Source organism: Desmodus rotundus, chromosome 6, assembly GCF_022682495.2.
Source record: "Desmodus rotundus isolate HL8 chromosome 6, HLdesRot8A.1, whole genome shotgun sequence".
Classification (NCBI taxonomy): domain Eukaryota; kingdom Metazoa; phylum Chordata; class Mammalia; order Chiroptera; family Phyllostomidae; genus Desmodus; species Desmodus rotundus.
In genome coordinates, this window is record NC_071392.1 from 75,838,867 (window position 1) to 75,854,012 (window position 15,146).

The 15,146-nt window shown below is 60.8% G+C and overlaps 1 protein-coding gene and 1 pseudogene across 1 annotated transcript in view; one reads left to right on the forward strand and one right to left on the reverse strand.

The window, feature by feature from the left end:
- Positions 1-15,146, forward strand: part of LOC123479176 (atherin) — a 23,204-nt gene continuing 8,058 nt past the window's right edge. Inside the window, exons 1-7 of the mRNA XM_053927386.1 lie at positions 1-67; positions 1,219-2,482; positions 8,686-8,972; positions 10,918-11,292; positions 11,524-11,723; positions 11,991-12,169; positions 12,828-14,864. Of these exons, the coding sequence (XP_053783361.1) occupies positions 1-67; positions 1,219-2,144 (993 nt within the window). The 3' untranslated portion in view covers positions 2,145-2,482; positions 8,686-8,972; positions 10,918-11,292; ... (1 more) ...; positions 11,991-12,169; positions 12,828-14,864. The remainder of the gene's footprint in view (positions 68-1,218; positions 2,483-8,685; positions 8,973-10,917; positions 11,293-11,523; positions 11,724-11,990; positions 12,170-12,827; positions 14,865-15,146) is intronic.
- Positions 13,232-15,146, reverse strand: part of LOC112299834 (RNA-binding protein 34-like) — a 25,073-nt pseudogene continuing 23,158 nt past the window's right edge.

Here is a 15,146-nt window from a genome sequence, read left to right on the forward strand (position 1 = left end):
ATGTCCCGGAGGTCCAAGGAGCTGGCGACTGGGGGCGGTTGTGGCCCTCGGGAACGCCCAGGGCTCGGTGAGGGCCACCCTGTCTCCCCATGACGTCTCAGGGGAGGGACCAAAAGCTGTTTCCAAGGAGGCCCTGGTACCTGCGTACCCGCCGTTAACTCGGGCTGGAGATGTGTGGGCTCACAGCATCAGCCCCTGAGCCCCGTTAGCCCGCCTGGCAGGGGAAAAGGAGTAAACGAAATTCTCACAAGTGAGAACGGTATCCCAGATTTTTTTCTTCTTTGTGTAAGGGCGACCCCAGAGGGCCCACTTCCCCCTCCCCAGGTGCAGAGCCAGGGCCTCCAGTGCAAGTAGGGACGGCCATGAGCTGGGCAGAAACCAGCAGAGGAGGCTGCATATTAGCAGCAGAATCCGAACCGAGAGCCTCACGGCGAAAGAGAGGGCCCCGCGCGGCTCCGAGCTGGGCGTGGGACAACGTTCCTTTCGGTGAGCTCGACCCACCGTCAGGACAGATTTCTTGGAAGGCGCAGCCTCGGCTCAGAGACCTGACCTTCGGGCTCACTGCGGGACGGGCAGAGGGTGGTGCGCACACGGTGGAGCCCAGTGACCCCCCCAAATGACTAGGGGCGCAGTGCAGATTTCCGCCACCTGGCCTCCAGGAGGAAAATCGGGCTTTTAATCCTCAAGAGATTTGCGAAGTCCGGCAGAAAGCAGGGAGCTCGTCATCACCTACCCGTTGGGGGTGACGGTGGGGGTGGGGAGGTTGATTAGGACACCGCCGAGTCCCGGCTCCTAATCGCTCTGAGCCAGTATTAGCGCTCCCCGCCCCCCGCGGGCACATCCACACGCAGCGTTGGGAAGCGGGCACTGGCGGAAGGGAAAGTGAACGGATCAGCCTGGAGGGCCCATTGTAATCGAGCGATCCCTGACTCTGGGGACGCACCCTCGCAGCCCGATTCCTAGGATGGGTGCACCGGTGAGGCGCCGGAGAAGCGCCATCCAGCCGCCCACCAGATCCGAGCCCAGAGGGGCCGGGTGCTCGCTGGAGCTAACAGGGATGGGGGGAGGGTGTCTCAGCCGCGTGCTCTGCGGTTCCCAGGATGGGTGACCGTGAAGCAGGAACGAGATGGAGGTCTGAGATCTGCTTCCCCTACTCCACACTGGGCGGGGCCGCCCCGGGGCCACCGAAGCGTTACCGACCAGCCTTGAAGCCCTGAGAGGTGGCTGAAGACGCTAGCCAGCTCTCGAATAGCCAACTCTCCCCGGTCCTGGTCGCCCGCCACCTCGCAGCCTGCGCTTCCAACCTGAGCCCACAAGGGCGGCGGAGCGCCGACGCAACCCCTGCTCGACTCCCCAGGGAGGTGCTGGGGCCCGCGCGGATACGCACCTCGCCAAACACAATCCGCCCTCAAACCGCGCGGCCTCCACGGGCCCAGGCCACAGCGCTGGACGCACGAGCCTGCGGGGACCCAGGACCAAAGGGCCGCGTGGGTGCCTCCGCTGGAAGGCGCGGGAGAGCTGGGAGGCTGACCAGTCAGGCATCCCCGAAGGCCGTCCGCGATGAGCAGCCCTCGCCCGCCCGGCCCCCCGCCCGCAACTCGGATTCTAGCACGGTTCGCCCCGGGGCGCCCGCCTCCACCTTCTCTTCCCCGCCCGGCGCTGGCTCCACCCGGCCCCGCCCCGGACACTCACCTGCGCCGGCTCCGAGCTGGAAGCACCGCCGCCTCCCAGCTCTCAAGGAGTCCACAAGGGAGAAACACCGCAAAAAGGGCCCTGGTTCGGAGCGGGCCAGATGGACTGAACCTGAGATGACCCCAGGTCCGGCCAAGGGCAGCGCCCTGAACCTCCACGGCGCTACGCGGGAAGAGGCGGCGCCCGAGCGCGGAGCCCCGCGGGGGAACAAAGAGGAGCCGGGATGGGGCCGCGCGCTTCCTGGGTGTCGGGTGACAGATCTGCCGGGGGACGCCCCTGCCCGGCCACCTGAGAAGGAGCCACCTTCGCGCGGCAGGCGGGGTAGGGCAGGAGAGGAAAGGGGCCCGGAGTCGGAGGAAAAGGGTGCGCAGGATGCCCCGGACGGAGAGGCCGAAGAAAGGCCCGCGGGTTCCGGCGCAGAGGTGCAGAGGCTCGACGGAGTGCAGCGATAATGACTCTGGGAGGGTTTACCGCCCCTGAGCCCCGCCCTTCCCCCAGCTCCGCGCCATTGGCTCAGGTGCCGAGAGGCGGGGGAAGGGCGGGGGGCGGGCCCGGGATGATTCACCTTGAATGTGGCTCCGGTTGGTGCACCGCGCAGGACACGCCCGACTGGGACTGCGGAGACGCTGGGAGCCCCGCCTGCTCTCCCTACCCGGATGGGTCTGGTCCCCAGGGGTCTCGCCGCCTGCCCTGAGTCCCGGCCTCCTGCCCTCGGTCTAGGGTGCCGTTGGCCGAGGTGCGCCCCGACGCCCTGCCATCCCACCGCCCTCTGAGCCCGGAGCTAGCCGAGGTGTGTGTAGCGCTACGTTTTTGGAAATTCGACCCTGGGCTGGGGGAGGGGAAGTGCGTTTGGAGGTGGGACGTACTCTGGGGCCACTGGATGGATCTCCGCAGTCTTCCCCGCAGAAAGGTGCGTTAGGCTGCGTTGTCCCAGCGGGTCCACCGGGACCCGGGCGCGCGGGGCCTGAGTAGGGATGAGATGCTCCCCGCCCCGTCCTCACCCACCTACGCTCCCCCAGCTCTGCAGCCTCACGGGTGTCTGGCCACGGCTGCCGCGGGGAACAAAGGCTGCCTGTCCAGGAAGGGAGAGGGGGAGGGGAGCCGCCCCCAGACCCGTTCCCATCCCCCTTACTTCTCCCCACTGCGGCAGTGGCTCCCCTGAGAGGGGGCGGACACGGATTAGATAGATCCTTTTCAGCGGTCCTGCGCTCTAATACCTCTGGGAGCATTCCGAGGGGCGGGGCAGGGGCTAGGAGACTCCCAGGCTGTCAGCGTTGGGGTGGCCGCCGCCTCCTTGCCCAGCATCCTGGGCACCGGAGCGCCCTCCCTCCCCCCGCCGTTTTGGGCGCCCTTCCCAGCCCCGCCTTGCCGCCCCAGACGGCACCCGCAGTTCAAAAACAGATTAAAATAAAACGTTAATCCGTCTTCCTCCTTTTTAGCTCCTAGTTCTCCCGACCGACCCCGCAGGTCTGGCGACTGAGAAACCCCTAAAAAGGAGAGTGCTTAACCGATGCCCCCACCAAATCTAAGGGCCTCCTGTATTAAGATCGAAGACCGTTAGCACCTTGTCCTCAGCTGGATCGAAGGAAGGGAGTGGCGGTGGTGACTGCGGGAGGGGGGTCTGTAGTTCTCCCCACCCCCGCCCAGCGGAGATCAGTCGAGGGTGACGGTGCGAATACAGCCCTTCAATAGGTCCGACTCCTGGGCGGGGCCTGCTCCGCCCCTGGAGGTCGCGGGCGCGGGAGGCGGCGAGACTCCCACCCCGGGAGAGCTGGCTGGGCGAGTCGCCAGGCCTCGGTATCCCTCGCAGCGCAGCTAGATATGGGTTCGATGAGCCAGGACCCGGACAGGAGCGATCCTGAGCGAGGCAGTGGGCCCATCCCGCCAAAGGTGTGTGGGTGGGGGTTTCCACATTAACAGCCCCCGGGCCCGCACGCATTCCCCGCCTCGCCAGGTCTCCCTGAACTTCCTTGGCTGCATCCCCACACGCGTCCTACCTGGTCCCCGAGGGCCGTGGGATGCCGAGTGGTAGGGCGCGGTGCGCCAGAGACTGCAAAGCCGGAGCGCAGGCCACTCTGGTTGCGAGTGGCCCCCGCGGCCTGCCGCTGCCGCTTTATAGCGCGCGCCCCGCCCCCCGTGCGCAGCGCGCCCCGCCCGGGTCCATTCACCTGCTGTTGAGAACCAGACACCGCTCGGCGCAAAGCGAGCCACCGACCAGGCCGTGGGGTCCGGCCGTCGGTGCTGGCAGGGCGGGGGCACCGCCGAGACAGATCCAGTTTCCACCTTTTCTTAAATGCGCTGCTGAAAGTCGAGCCGGCCTCGGCGGCCAGCGTTGCTTTCTCCCCCCACCCCCGTGGCTCCCGGCGCACGCCGACGCCCCCAAACCCACTCCGGGAGGGGCCGCGAAACTACACCCGCAAAAGCCTCATACATATTTTAGGGAGCAGGCCCTGCCGGTAACCCGAGCTGGACCCGAATGCTAAGGCGGCGGCCCCCAGGGACCCGATACCTCGGATCCCTTTCGGCTCCGGGCACAGGCGGGGGAGGAGGTGGCTCGGGGCGACCTCGGGTCCTCACTCTGCCGGCCTGCCCTGCTCCCCGCACGCCCACGTGCGTGCTGCCCTCCCTCCGCGGGTGGCACCTCTGTCTGCCCCGCAAAGGCATCCCCTTCCCACTGGAGAGGCCCTTATCGTTTGCCACCAGCATCCCGCTCTGCCAGAGCCGTGCGTACGCGACGCCCAGTTTTGTGTTCCTCGACCCTCGGGTCAGGCTTAGGAAGCACCCCATAACCGTTAGGAAGGGCTACCTTGCCGACTCCAGGCTGGAAGACTGCGGCGCACGTCCCCGGACACGACCACTCTCTCTCCTTGGCTTTCCTCTCTGGCCGTATTAGTGTTTTTCGCGGCCCCACTTTGCTTCCTTAACCCCAAACCTCGCCCCCTCCACGACAGTCCCAATTTGTGCTGAAAAATGTTGGGTGAAAAAGTCGTCGACCCTCTCGATGTCGCTTCCCTTCCCGCCTTACGGCTGCAGGGCGCGGGGCGGGTGTTCGCTCACTGGCCTCGCTTAGGCTGGCGGGGTCCCTGCGCAGCCCCGGGCTCTGGGCCCCACAACCGCGGAACTGGCATTTCCTGTAAGACGGAGCCCCGGATTCGGGTTCTCCCGCGCTTCAGTTTCCTGCTGCTGCGCCATTTCCAGCGATTCACCTCACCTCGCAGAGCCTCAGTTTCCCCATTTGCAAAAGGAGTAGAAAGACTCAGTGCTCAGAAGGCAAGTGTGGGGACGCGCGTACTTCCTACCCGTGCATCTCTGCCAACTACAGGACAGCCACCATCACGGCCTGGGACCCTGTACCCCCGCCTGCGCGACGCCTCCCGGGTGTCTGCCCCCCAGCGCCGTATTTCTGGCTCCTGTGTTGCCCCTGGAGGTCTCGCCGCCACCCCCCACCCCACGCCCCTCCACGGCCGCGTGCCGGGGGTTCCAGGATGCTGGAGGCGCCCCAGCACTGTCTTTCGGTCTCGGCCCAGCCGCAGCCCTCGGGGCTTTGTTCTAGAATCTGCAGCTTGCAGGACTGTTTGAAACCCAACTAAGTCCCCAACTCTTCCCGAAGACGGTGTGTTTGTGCGTCTGTGCGTCCTCTTTCCAGTGGCGCACGGTCTCTGTACGTTCTCCAGGGGCCAGGAACCCGGAGATTTGGCTGCGGCTGCGGAGAGCCGGGCTGGGTAGGGAGTGTCGGGACCGTGGGCAAGGACAACGACAACACGGAGACAGGGCAGCGACAGGCCACCCTGCCGTGCTAATCTACCCAGCTCTGTAAAGGAGTAGGGGAAGTGTACTCGTCCATCCTGGGAAGTATTTGGATGTTAAGTGGAAAACACAAAAAGACACATGGGCTTCTGTTTGTGTGGAAACATAAGTAGAGGTGGCGGCGGCTGGTGCCAGGTTCTGTACGCACAGAGTGCCCGCCGGAGACCCGGGACGGAGCAAACAGGAGTGACCTCGGTGTAGGAGCGCTGGGGGCCGGGGGACAGGCAACTACCTGTTCGCTGGATTGTTTCTAGGCAGTCAAAGTGCGTGTTGGGTTGCATATGCTTCTGTTACATTTTCAATTAAAAAAAGAAACTACAGGAGTTGGGGTTTTGTTGTTGTTGTTGTTTAATCTGATTCGGTCTACTGAAGCCTGGAGGAGTCGAATGAGAGAGGGCGAGCCGGACGGACGGAGGGCGAGCTGGAGGGCGAGCTGCGGCTCGGAGGGCAGGGTAGTGGTGGGGGAGGGGGTTGCCCCGGGACTTTTCGCTGCCCGCTGGCACGTGAGCCGCCGGAGCTGTTTTTGCGGCCTGGTCTCCCACCTTCCCCCACCAGGTGACACCCCCACTGAGTTTGGCCCTGGCGGCAGCTGAGGCTTGAGCGCCCACCCCAGGGTGTCCGTGACCTGAGTCAGCTGAGAAGGCGGCTGGCGGGAATGTGGGGCTCAGGGCGATGGACTGAGTCCAGCCTGGGTTTTCTCCTCTGTCGTGCTAAGCTAATACCCCTCGCACCTCCTTTCGGAAATGCGGGGGAAAAACTGGCGCGTGGCCCCCGGAAAGAAGCCTTGTGGGCCAGGCCAGAGCTCAGCCAGGGTCCCTCCAGGGCTAGAAACCTAGCCTCCCCATCCACCTCACCCGCCGGATCTGGCGTGGAGGACCCCAACCCCCCACTGCACCCCGACGCGGAGCCAGCCTGTGAGACATCAGGTGCGAAGAGCCGCGGTCCCGCCTGCAGCCCTGGAGCCATTCCTGAGCCCCGGGGCTGGGAACCCGGAGGTTCTAAGCGGAGATTTTGTCTGTGGTTGGTGGAGGGGGAGCCCCCCCATCCCCCGCAGCCTTCAGCAGATTATCCAAAGGTCGGTGACACAGATACGGTTTTGGCCCCGGGCCATGTTTCGCTTCCCGGGTCCAAAGCAAAGTGTAGCTGAATACTTCAGCCCCCACAGCAGGAAACGCTTTTATTTCTGTTTTGGGATGCTTCAGAGAGTTAAGACTTAATTGTCTCAAATTAGAATAATCTCTATTTGTAATCACTTAACACGTATTTGTTGGGCGTCTGTCTGACCTTTTTGAGCCTCGGGTTTTTTTATTTGTTTGTTTTTGGTTTTTTTGTGAATCGGGAGCTTGCCCAAGTCAGAGGACTGTCGGGAGACTCGAATAATGAAATGTTTGGGGGGTTTTTTGCACGCGCTTTGGAAACAGCAAAAACAAAATGCTTCTTCAAGAAGAAGTCCTTAGTCCTGCAGTCGCCACCCATATTCGAGAGGGCCACGTCGTCCGCCTTTCTTGGAGGAGGACGAGCGGCCGGTGCACGGGCATGGGACGGTCCTTTGCCTGTTTGTAAGGCAGCTTGGATCCGGCCATGCATTACGTTCAGGGGCGCGGTGTCTCGTCTCCCTTGCTCCGAGCGGGTAGCTTGTCCAGGCGCGTAACCCCGCTGAGCCCAGCTCCCGCGGTGCGCGCTTCGCCGACGACGCTGCCTGGTGGCCTGCGCCCGTCCAGCCCCGGCTCAGGATGCTCTCAGCCTCCGCGTCACTGCGCGTGTCTCCTCTCGCTGTCTGCCTTGGGGTCCGTCGGTTTACCCCACGTCCCCTCCGACCCTCGCAGGGATACGGGGTTTGTCTGATCCAACCCCTCCTTTTTCACAGGAGGTATTAGAGCTCAGGTAGGCCCCGAACTGGGTCCAGAGCCGGGACCACAGCCCAGTTCGGACGCCTGCCTGGGGCTTTTGCCACTGGGCTGAGTCGGAGGGGCCAGAAGGACTCCTGGAGCGGGGGTAGGGGGCTGGGGGGATTAAAACGGAAATGCTGAGGGACCACCTAGGCTGGAGGCCCGAGAAGCTCCCTGCCTCCGAACCGCCAGGTCCTCTGCGCGGGCTGCGGTCTCCAGGCCTCTACCCGAGCACGGGAGTCGACCTCGGGAACTGCAGAGACTTTCCTGGGGACAAACCTGAGGGGTGGGTGCGAAGCAAGTGCTGGGACGTCTAGAAGGAGAGTTATCTCAGAGTCCCGGGCTGCGAGCCGACTGCCCCTCCTGCCCCGGAGGTGATGCGGGGGGAGGGGTGGAAAATAGGGGGGCACGGTGAGAGGGGGGGCTGCGGGAGGTGCAGGAGGAGCGGCTTGGATGTGGGTGGGGGGACTGGGACGCTGGGCTCCAGGAGTCTGCTCGTCACCAAGCTCCACCAGCCTTCGCTCCTGCGCTGTAGGAATCCGCTCTGCTTGGCCCACCTCACACTGAAGACAGCTGAGGAGGGACTGGCCGAGGTGGTGCGGATACAGCTCCCGCAGCAACTCGGAGGCCTGCCCTGAGGCTCAGGGGTCCCTACCGTAGGGAGCAGCCTTGGACGGGGCCCTGTAGAGAAGCCGCTGCGAGCGCCCTGCGCCTATAGAACAGCCCAACCTCGGGAGGGGGCGGGGGGCTGGGTTGGGGGGGCCACGGCCTGCCCAGGCCTTTAGCACTAGTCCAGGGTGGTGTAAAATTCAAGCTCCAGGAGGACAGGGGCCACGTCGCTCTCGATCACCGCTGTGTCCGCGCGCAGGACTCTCGGGAGGTGCTCGCTCCTCAAATACGTTTGCGCGAATCAAAGAGCAGGAGTGAGGCCTCCACCAGGCCCCACGGGGGCCCTCCGGCCGCACGGCGAGGCGCACTCGGCAGAGGCGCCCGGCGGCAGAACAGGGGCCAGAGGCTGTCGGGGTCTCTCTGTCTCCATCACAGCCGCTGAGTAAACACATCACTCCTTTTCGCAGGGACCAAGGCCATTTCCAGGGAGGCAGAAACTGCCCAGTGTGACTTCCAGGGGCCTCCCGTCGTGCCGGGTTCCCATCTCATGGACAGGGACTTTGCTTAAGTCACGTTCCCCTCTAGTCCTCAGTTTCCTCACCTATAAACTGAGAATTGAAAGGAAACCCAGGAGGCGTGTCTTCTTTTCCAAAGCCGATTTGAAAACGCTGTTCCTTTCTTCTTTCAGCCCTTCCTTTCTCTTGTTCAAGACACGCTTAGGAAGTGTGCTGTGGCCACAGCAATGGAGATGCGTGAGCTGGGCTGGACTGGGGCCAGAGGAGCCCCACTGTGTGAGATGTGAAGATCCCCCTGTGTGCTGGGGGTGAGGTGGGGGGGCAGCAGGAGCCTCAAGCTACGTCTGGATGTCACGTGCTCCTCCTGCTTAAATTAGCACGTGCTACCCCAGGGACTGAACCACCAATTCTGGAATTGTGGACTGTTTGGGCCTTCGAGGAAGTCACATTCTCTTTGTAGGTAATGCTCCAGCTTCCACTCCAGAGAAACCAGAGCTGGCCTGAGACTCCCCTTCCAGTAGAGACTGGGTGGAGCGGGATGGGCGGGCGGTGTGAGATCACAAAGCCAGCAAGCTCAGCAGGCACATCACAGCAGCGTTCCTCATTCTGCCTTCCCAGCTTGCAGAGCCCCCATGGTGTGGGCAAGGAAACCCCACGGGGGAGCAGGAGGGGGTGAGCCAGAGCGGGCTAGCTGGGAGTCCCCCTCCCTCCCAGCACGCTGGGAATCTGCCTTCACTTTGGACAGACCCTGGGGTGAAGGCCTTGCACTCCCTCCCCTCCTCTGTTTGGAGCCGGCAAGCTGCCCCCCACCCCAGTCCCACTCCATTGGATCCCTGTCCCACTCCCAAGCCTCAGCCTTAGGCCACATGCCAGCTGATGGCTCTCTTTAAAGAATTGATCCCCACCAGTCCCTAAAGTGTTTCCTCAGCAGTAAATCTCCTGCCACCAGGGCTCTCTGCCCCATGAATGATTTAGCGCCTCAGAGGGGTCGGAACCCTCTTTCTGTGCTCTGAGGCCTGCAGCTGTGACATCACCGTCCCTGCTGGTGACGGATGGTCTCCTCTGCCCTAATGGGAGGAGAGTGCACAGGGCCACCTGGGAGGGGCTCGGCCATGGAAGTAAGTACCCATCTGGCTCCGCAGGCTTCTGGTTTGGGGTCTTACTGATGGGCCAGCCAGCTAATTGCCTTCCAAGGTACCTAGAGAAAGGGCCTCACTCCATCTCCCTGTCCCCAGCCCAGAGGGACCCAGGCTCATTTCAGAGTGGGGTTTGGCTAGAGAGGAGTTATGTATCCCAACCGCCCTAGTCCACAGCCCTGACTCTACAACACTTGCTCCCTCACACACAGGCACCCACACGAGTGTGCACACACGCACGCCCACTCTCTCAAGAGCCCTCTCGGAAAGTTCATCATTATGTCCCACCTAAATCTTTCCTGCTCCCAGCGAGTCCATCTGGAGCTGACAGAGAGCAGCTGGTTATTATCTGCCATATGCTAACCCCCCAAGCACACACGGTGAAGGATGACATGGCCTTGGCCCCTCCCGGCCATCGCCCCCTCCCGTCCCCTTCTCTTTAAATGCCAGGGACCCCAGTCCTCTCAGCTCCACCAGCCTTTAGGGGAAAGACAAGGGTTTTGTCAGTCAGCCCCCACAGGTCAGGGGCATCGTCAGGTGGAAGGCAGAGGTCAAGAGGATGGCACCTGGGTGGGCGAGTGGCCTCTGCCCAGTCCTGCCATCCTGACTCCAGCTGGCGCATGTCCTGCCTCAAAAGCACTTCCCCACTGGCCTGGCCTGTGGACAGGCACCGGGGTGAGCAGATTTCTCCGAGGCTGGTACCGGGGCCTGCAGCCTGTGGGTGCGCCAGTGCCGTATACCGGTTAGCAGAGAGATGGGCCTAGAGGCCTGGGATGCAGGGTGGGCGAGCGTTTGGTTTAGTTTGGTTTGGTTTGGTTTACACAACTTTGGTGAGATCAGTTTACATACAAAAAGGTGATCCATTTTAAACGTTCAATTAGACGTGCACCCCTGTAACCACCACCACAATCAGGACATGGGGCATGCCCGGCACCCCTCAAATCTCCCTGGTGCCCCTCCCCGATGTCATCTTCTTCCTCCCCTCCCCCACCTCATCTCCAAGTCTCCTGCCTCAGACAACTGCTGATTTGCTTTCTATTGATGTAGAGTTGTCTTTTTTAGAATTTCACATAAATTCAATCATATAGAACTCTTTCAGAGTATATAACCTGGCCGCTTTCACTTAGCATAATGGCTCTGAGATTTGTCCAAGTTGCTGTGTGTATTAATAGCTCTCTCCTTGTTTCTGCCGAGTCATATTCCATTGTGTGCATCGCCATGGTTTGCTTATCCATTCCCTCAGCTGATGGACGTCTGGGTTGTTTCCAGCTTCTGGCCGTCGTGAATAAAGTCAGTCCGAACGCTCCTGGAGCAGTGTCTGTGCGGGTGTGTTTGCATCGGAGGTCGCCCCGGCGCATGTTTAACAGCCAGCCCTCTGGGCTGGGTGGACGCCCCGGTTTGTGGCGTTTGCTGGTGTCTGAGGTATAAATACCCTCACCGTGGCGATTTGAAGCTACCAACCTGCCACCACTGTCATTTCCCTTGGCCACCTCCTGAGAGAGGTGAGAGTTCTGGCTGCTCTGTGTCCTTTTTCACTGTCGCATCCCAGGGAGGGTGTGCGGCACAGCTCCACGTGGTTTTATTTTGCATTTCCTCGATGACTACCCGCTGAGCATCTTTTCCTGCGCTCCTGTGCCTGGATGAGTAAGTTTGAGGGGGCTGGGAGGGAGGGCCTGGATCTGCAGTGTTCTGGGGGAATGTCCTGGAGTAAATTTAGGGCCACCGTGAAGGGCTCAGGCTCCTTAGACCAACCGCAGAGACCTGGGGCACCCAGCCACGGATGGGCCAAGGAAGCAAGCCACCCTCACTGAGGCCCAGGCCAGACAGATTCCAATTTACAAAGTTCTTCCCTGAATGCTTCCACTTTCCCCTCAGGTCTCAGTGGTGCAGGAAAACCTGAGGTTCGATGGGAGTGTTTCCAGGGTCACTCAGAGGGTGCTTGGCTGATGAAGGCTCCAGCGCAGGTTTTCTCGCTCCCGCCCCGGGAATGCCACTTTGCTGTTGACCAAGAGCTCTCACACGCTTCCTTGCTTCCTCTCCTGGAGTCTCAGGACGACCCCTTCCTACTCGTGAGGGTGAGGAAACTGAGGTTCCGGGAGACTGAGTGACTTGTTCAAGTTCCACGGCTAGCTGCGTGGAAGGCCCGAGGCTTGAACCCTACTTTCTTGGTTCTCCAGCTCCACCATTTGTTCCTAGAAGGCCCCTTTGACCTCAGTCTTGTTAGGGTCCAAGGAGCCCACGCACCCTGCTTCATTCTGCCGGGGCCACAGCAGCAGCTGACTCAGGCTGGCGTAGGCCTCAGCCAGGCCCAGCTCCTTAACATGGCTTTCATCTTGCTTCAGGTCGCCCTCTGCCTTGAGGTTAGAAGGCCGAGACATTCCTCCCGAAGACTCTCCACATTTCCTGTGCCTTCTTGTTTTTATCAAGAAAACGCAGACCCTACGTGCCTTATTACTACATCAGCTGTGTGTATTCTGTGCCCGCAAACTCGGACCCCACCTCTGACTGCCCAAGGGCCCAGGTGTGCACAGTGCCTGTCTGTGTTTGTTGAATAAATGAATGGCATTTGTGTTCGTGAACACAGTTTCTTCTTCCGGACTGTAATTAATTAAAAAACCCGGGAGGAGGGAAGTTCCATTTATTGGGCGGGTGCTTTATGCTGTGTGAGGCTGGCATTATTATGCCCACTTTACGGACGAGAAAACAGGCTTCAGAAGGTCGATAATTTGGTCACTCCACGAGGTCGGGGTGGAGCAGGGCACTTGAATCTGTCTGAGAGCCCTGCCACCCTCTGTCCATCGTGTGTGAGGAGAGCGGGTGCGGCTCTGTCTGGGTGGGCCCTGTGGCTGCCCATGGCAGTGGGGGGAGCCCACAGTCTAGCGAGGCCTTGGCCCAACAGCCACGACAGTTTCTACCCACTTTGAAGTCAAACAGGTCCGCCCCGGACATCCTGCTGGTGCAGGCGGGAGGCTGCACACAGCAGCCATGTACAGCCTGTGGCTTTGGCTGCCGAGGCCACCAGAGGCCTGAATATCAATATTATGGCTCCCTGCCACCCCGTGGGAGGGAGAGATGGTGGTCGTTGTGGAGATGGTAATGCTACTCCATTAATGTCCAACCTCCTGAAAAGCCGCTGGGACACATTTCAGTTGTGTCCTTGTTTGTTTATTTGAGGCCAGCTTCCAGAAGGAGCAGACGATGAAAGACCCTCTTCAAAAGAGCTGTTCACGGAAAAAAAAAGAACCCAGCAAGATCCCCACAGAAGGAGGGGACAGAAACACACAGAGCCACCAGCTGACGCAGCAGGGTGCCTAAGCTCTCATCCTCATGCTGACCTCAGGGACCAGTGAGCCCTCACTACCGGCATTGCTAGGCACAGACTCCGCAGCCTTCGAGGTGTGTGACTTGCCCTAGGGCAGCGCACACTTGTCCTCCACCTGAGTGTCCGGAGCACCTGAACGGACCCGGCCTTGGCCAGGGGCCAGATCTGAGCTTGCATGATAAGGATTCTCTTTCATCAAGAGACACAGGTTCCAGAAAAAGTGCCCAGAATGAGTTCGGTTTGGGGTGGGATGCGTACCAACTAAGCCACACTGGTCAGTGCGCAGCTCCACGTTTTCGGCAGGAGCCCTGGCCCGCTGGCCCGCAGCCCACCGTCTAGGTTGTCATAGCCCCTCTCGGCAGAGACCACTCCAAGTCTGGGAGGAACGGGCAGGAACAGGCGGCCAGCCTGGGCGCTCAGCCCTGCTTGGTCTTCTTGGAGCCCTCGGCAAGAGAGAACAGCATCAGCGATACCTCAGGGGTGCCATGAGGAGCTTCTTGTCTTTCTCATCTTTCTCTTTCCTTCACAGCCCACTCTGTCGCGGCTTGAGGGGAGGGGCAGGGAGGCTGGGGGAAGGCCACCTGAGGCTGCTTTTCAACCCAACTATCCATGTACAGGATAGAATTACTTGTATCAAGTGCACAGGACTTTTAATCCACTTGGTAATCAAACAGGGCATCACTCCGGAGCCGCTGGAGCCTGGGATGACAGCGTATTTCCACCCACTTCACAGGTGGGGAAACTGAGGTGCAGGGGAGACTCAAAAGTCATCCACTCAAGTCAAGCTAGCTGTGGGGAATTCAGAGCCCTGAATTGTGAGGCCAGCCCGAACCTGTGCAGAGGGCAGGCTGGGGGCACAGCTTGCCAGCAAAGAGTGCCTACCTCTTACCTTTCAAAACTTTGCAGAGTCCCTTCCAGCATGAATTGGGATCTACCAAGACTGGGGGGTGGGGGGAGCTGCACACAAATATAGAAAACATTTCATCATCTGCACATGCCATGAACTTGAGTTTCTGTCTGCAGAAGCTAGGCACCTTCTCTGGGTCCCCACCCAGACTGGCCACAGAATTAGCAACACGTTTCCCTGGGCTCCTCGTTCTGCCTCCATCCAAGTCAGTTTCGATTCTGGTGGGGGCTCCACCCCCTCGCTGCAGGACTCTGGCCGTCTCCTGCCTGCGCTCAGTTTCTGCATCTGCACGGACAGCACCACGCAGGTGCTGGTGGTTCCGCCTGCGTCCGCAGTGGCCGCGACGAAGGAGGGCGGAGGACTCTGCTGAGTAGAAGAAGCTGGACCCCCATGAGGGGCAGTAACATACCATGGCCAGAGGCCACAGTGGTGAGGTGGCTCTGGGCCCGGAGGCTGTGGGACTTCAGAACAGTCATCTGTAAAGCAGTCAGAACTCCCTTCCAGCCAGGGCATTCTGCGGGGTGGGCTGGGGATCTCCCAGGCTGAACCCGCCATGTCTGGGCCCCCGGACACCCTTCACAGAGGCCATGTATACACCAGGCACTTGTCCAGACCACCTGCTGCCGCCCACCCCTTGAGGAGCCCACAGGCTCAGCCTTCTCACCCCACCGAGCCCCTCAGCCCAGTTTCTGGGAGCACGGACTGGAACAGCAGATACCAGGGTGGAGTGGCTTCTTATTCTGAGCTGGCACTTGAGAAAAGAGCCCTGTTGGAAGTCAGCATGTCCCCACCCTGGCCCCCATGTCCATGATGACAAGATTTAAGAATGTCACAGGACTGGGGGCCCCCTCCCTGGCTGCATGAAGATGGCTGTTAGTGGCTGCGATTCGGTGCCTTCCCAGCGGCCTCGATGGCTGAGGAAACTGTAGATGCTGGGTCTCGCGTTGCCCGATAAGACACAGGACGCCGGTCAGATTGGAATTTCAGGTAACGAATCATTTTTTAGTATGAGCATCCCAAATAGCGCATAGGACATATTTATACTGAAAGTATTCCTTGTTTACCTGAAATTGAAATTTGGCTGGAAATCCTGTATTTTCATTTGCCTAATCTGGTGACTCTACCCCGGGTCCGACCCCCCACCCACCCCCAGGCCCTGCAGCTGGCTGCAGCATCTGACCCCAGTTCCCGGGCCCAGTGGGCATCTTCCTGTCCTGTCCTTGAGTCTTGTGAAGCTTTCTGCTGCCTGCTGTTGCCGGCTGTTTCAAT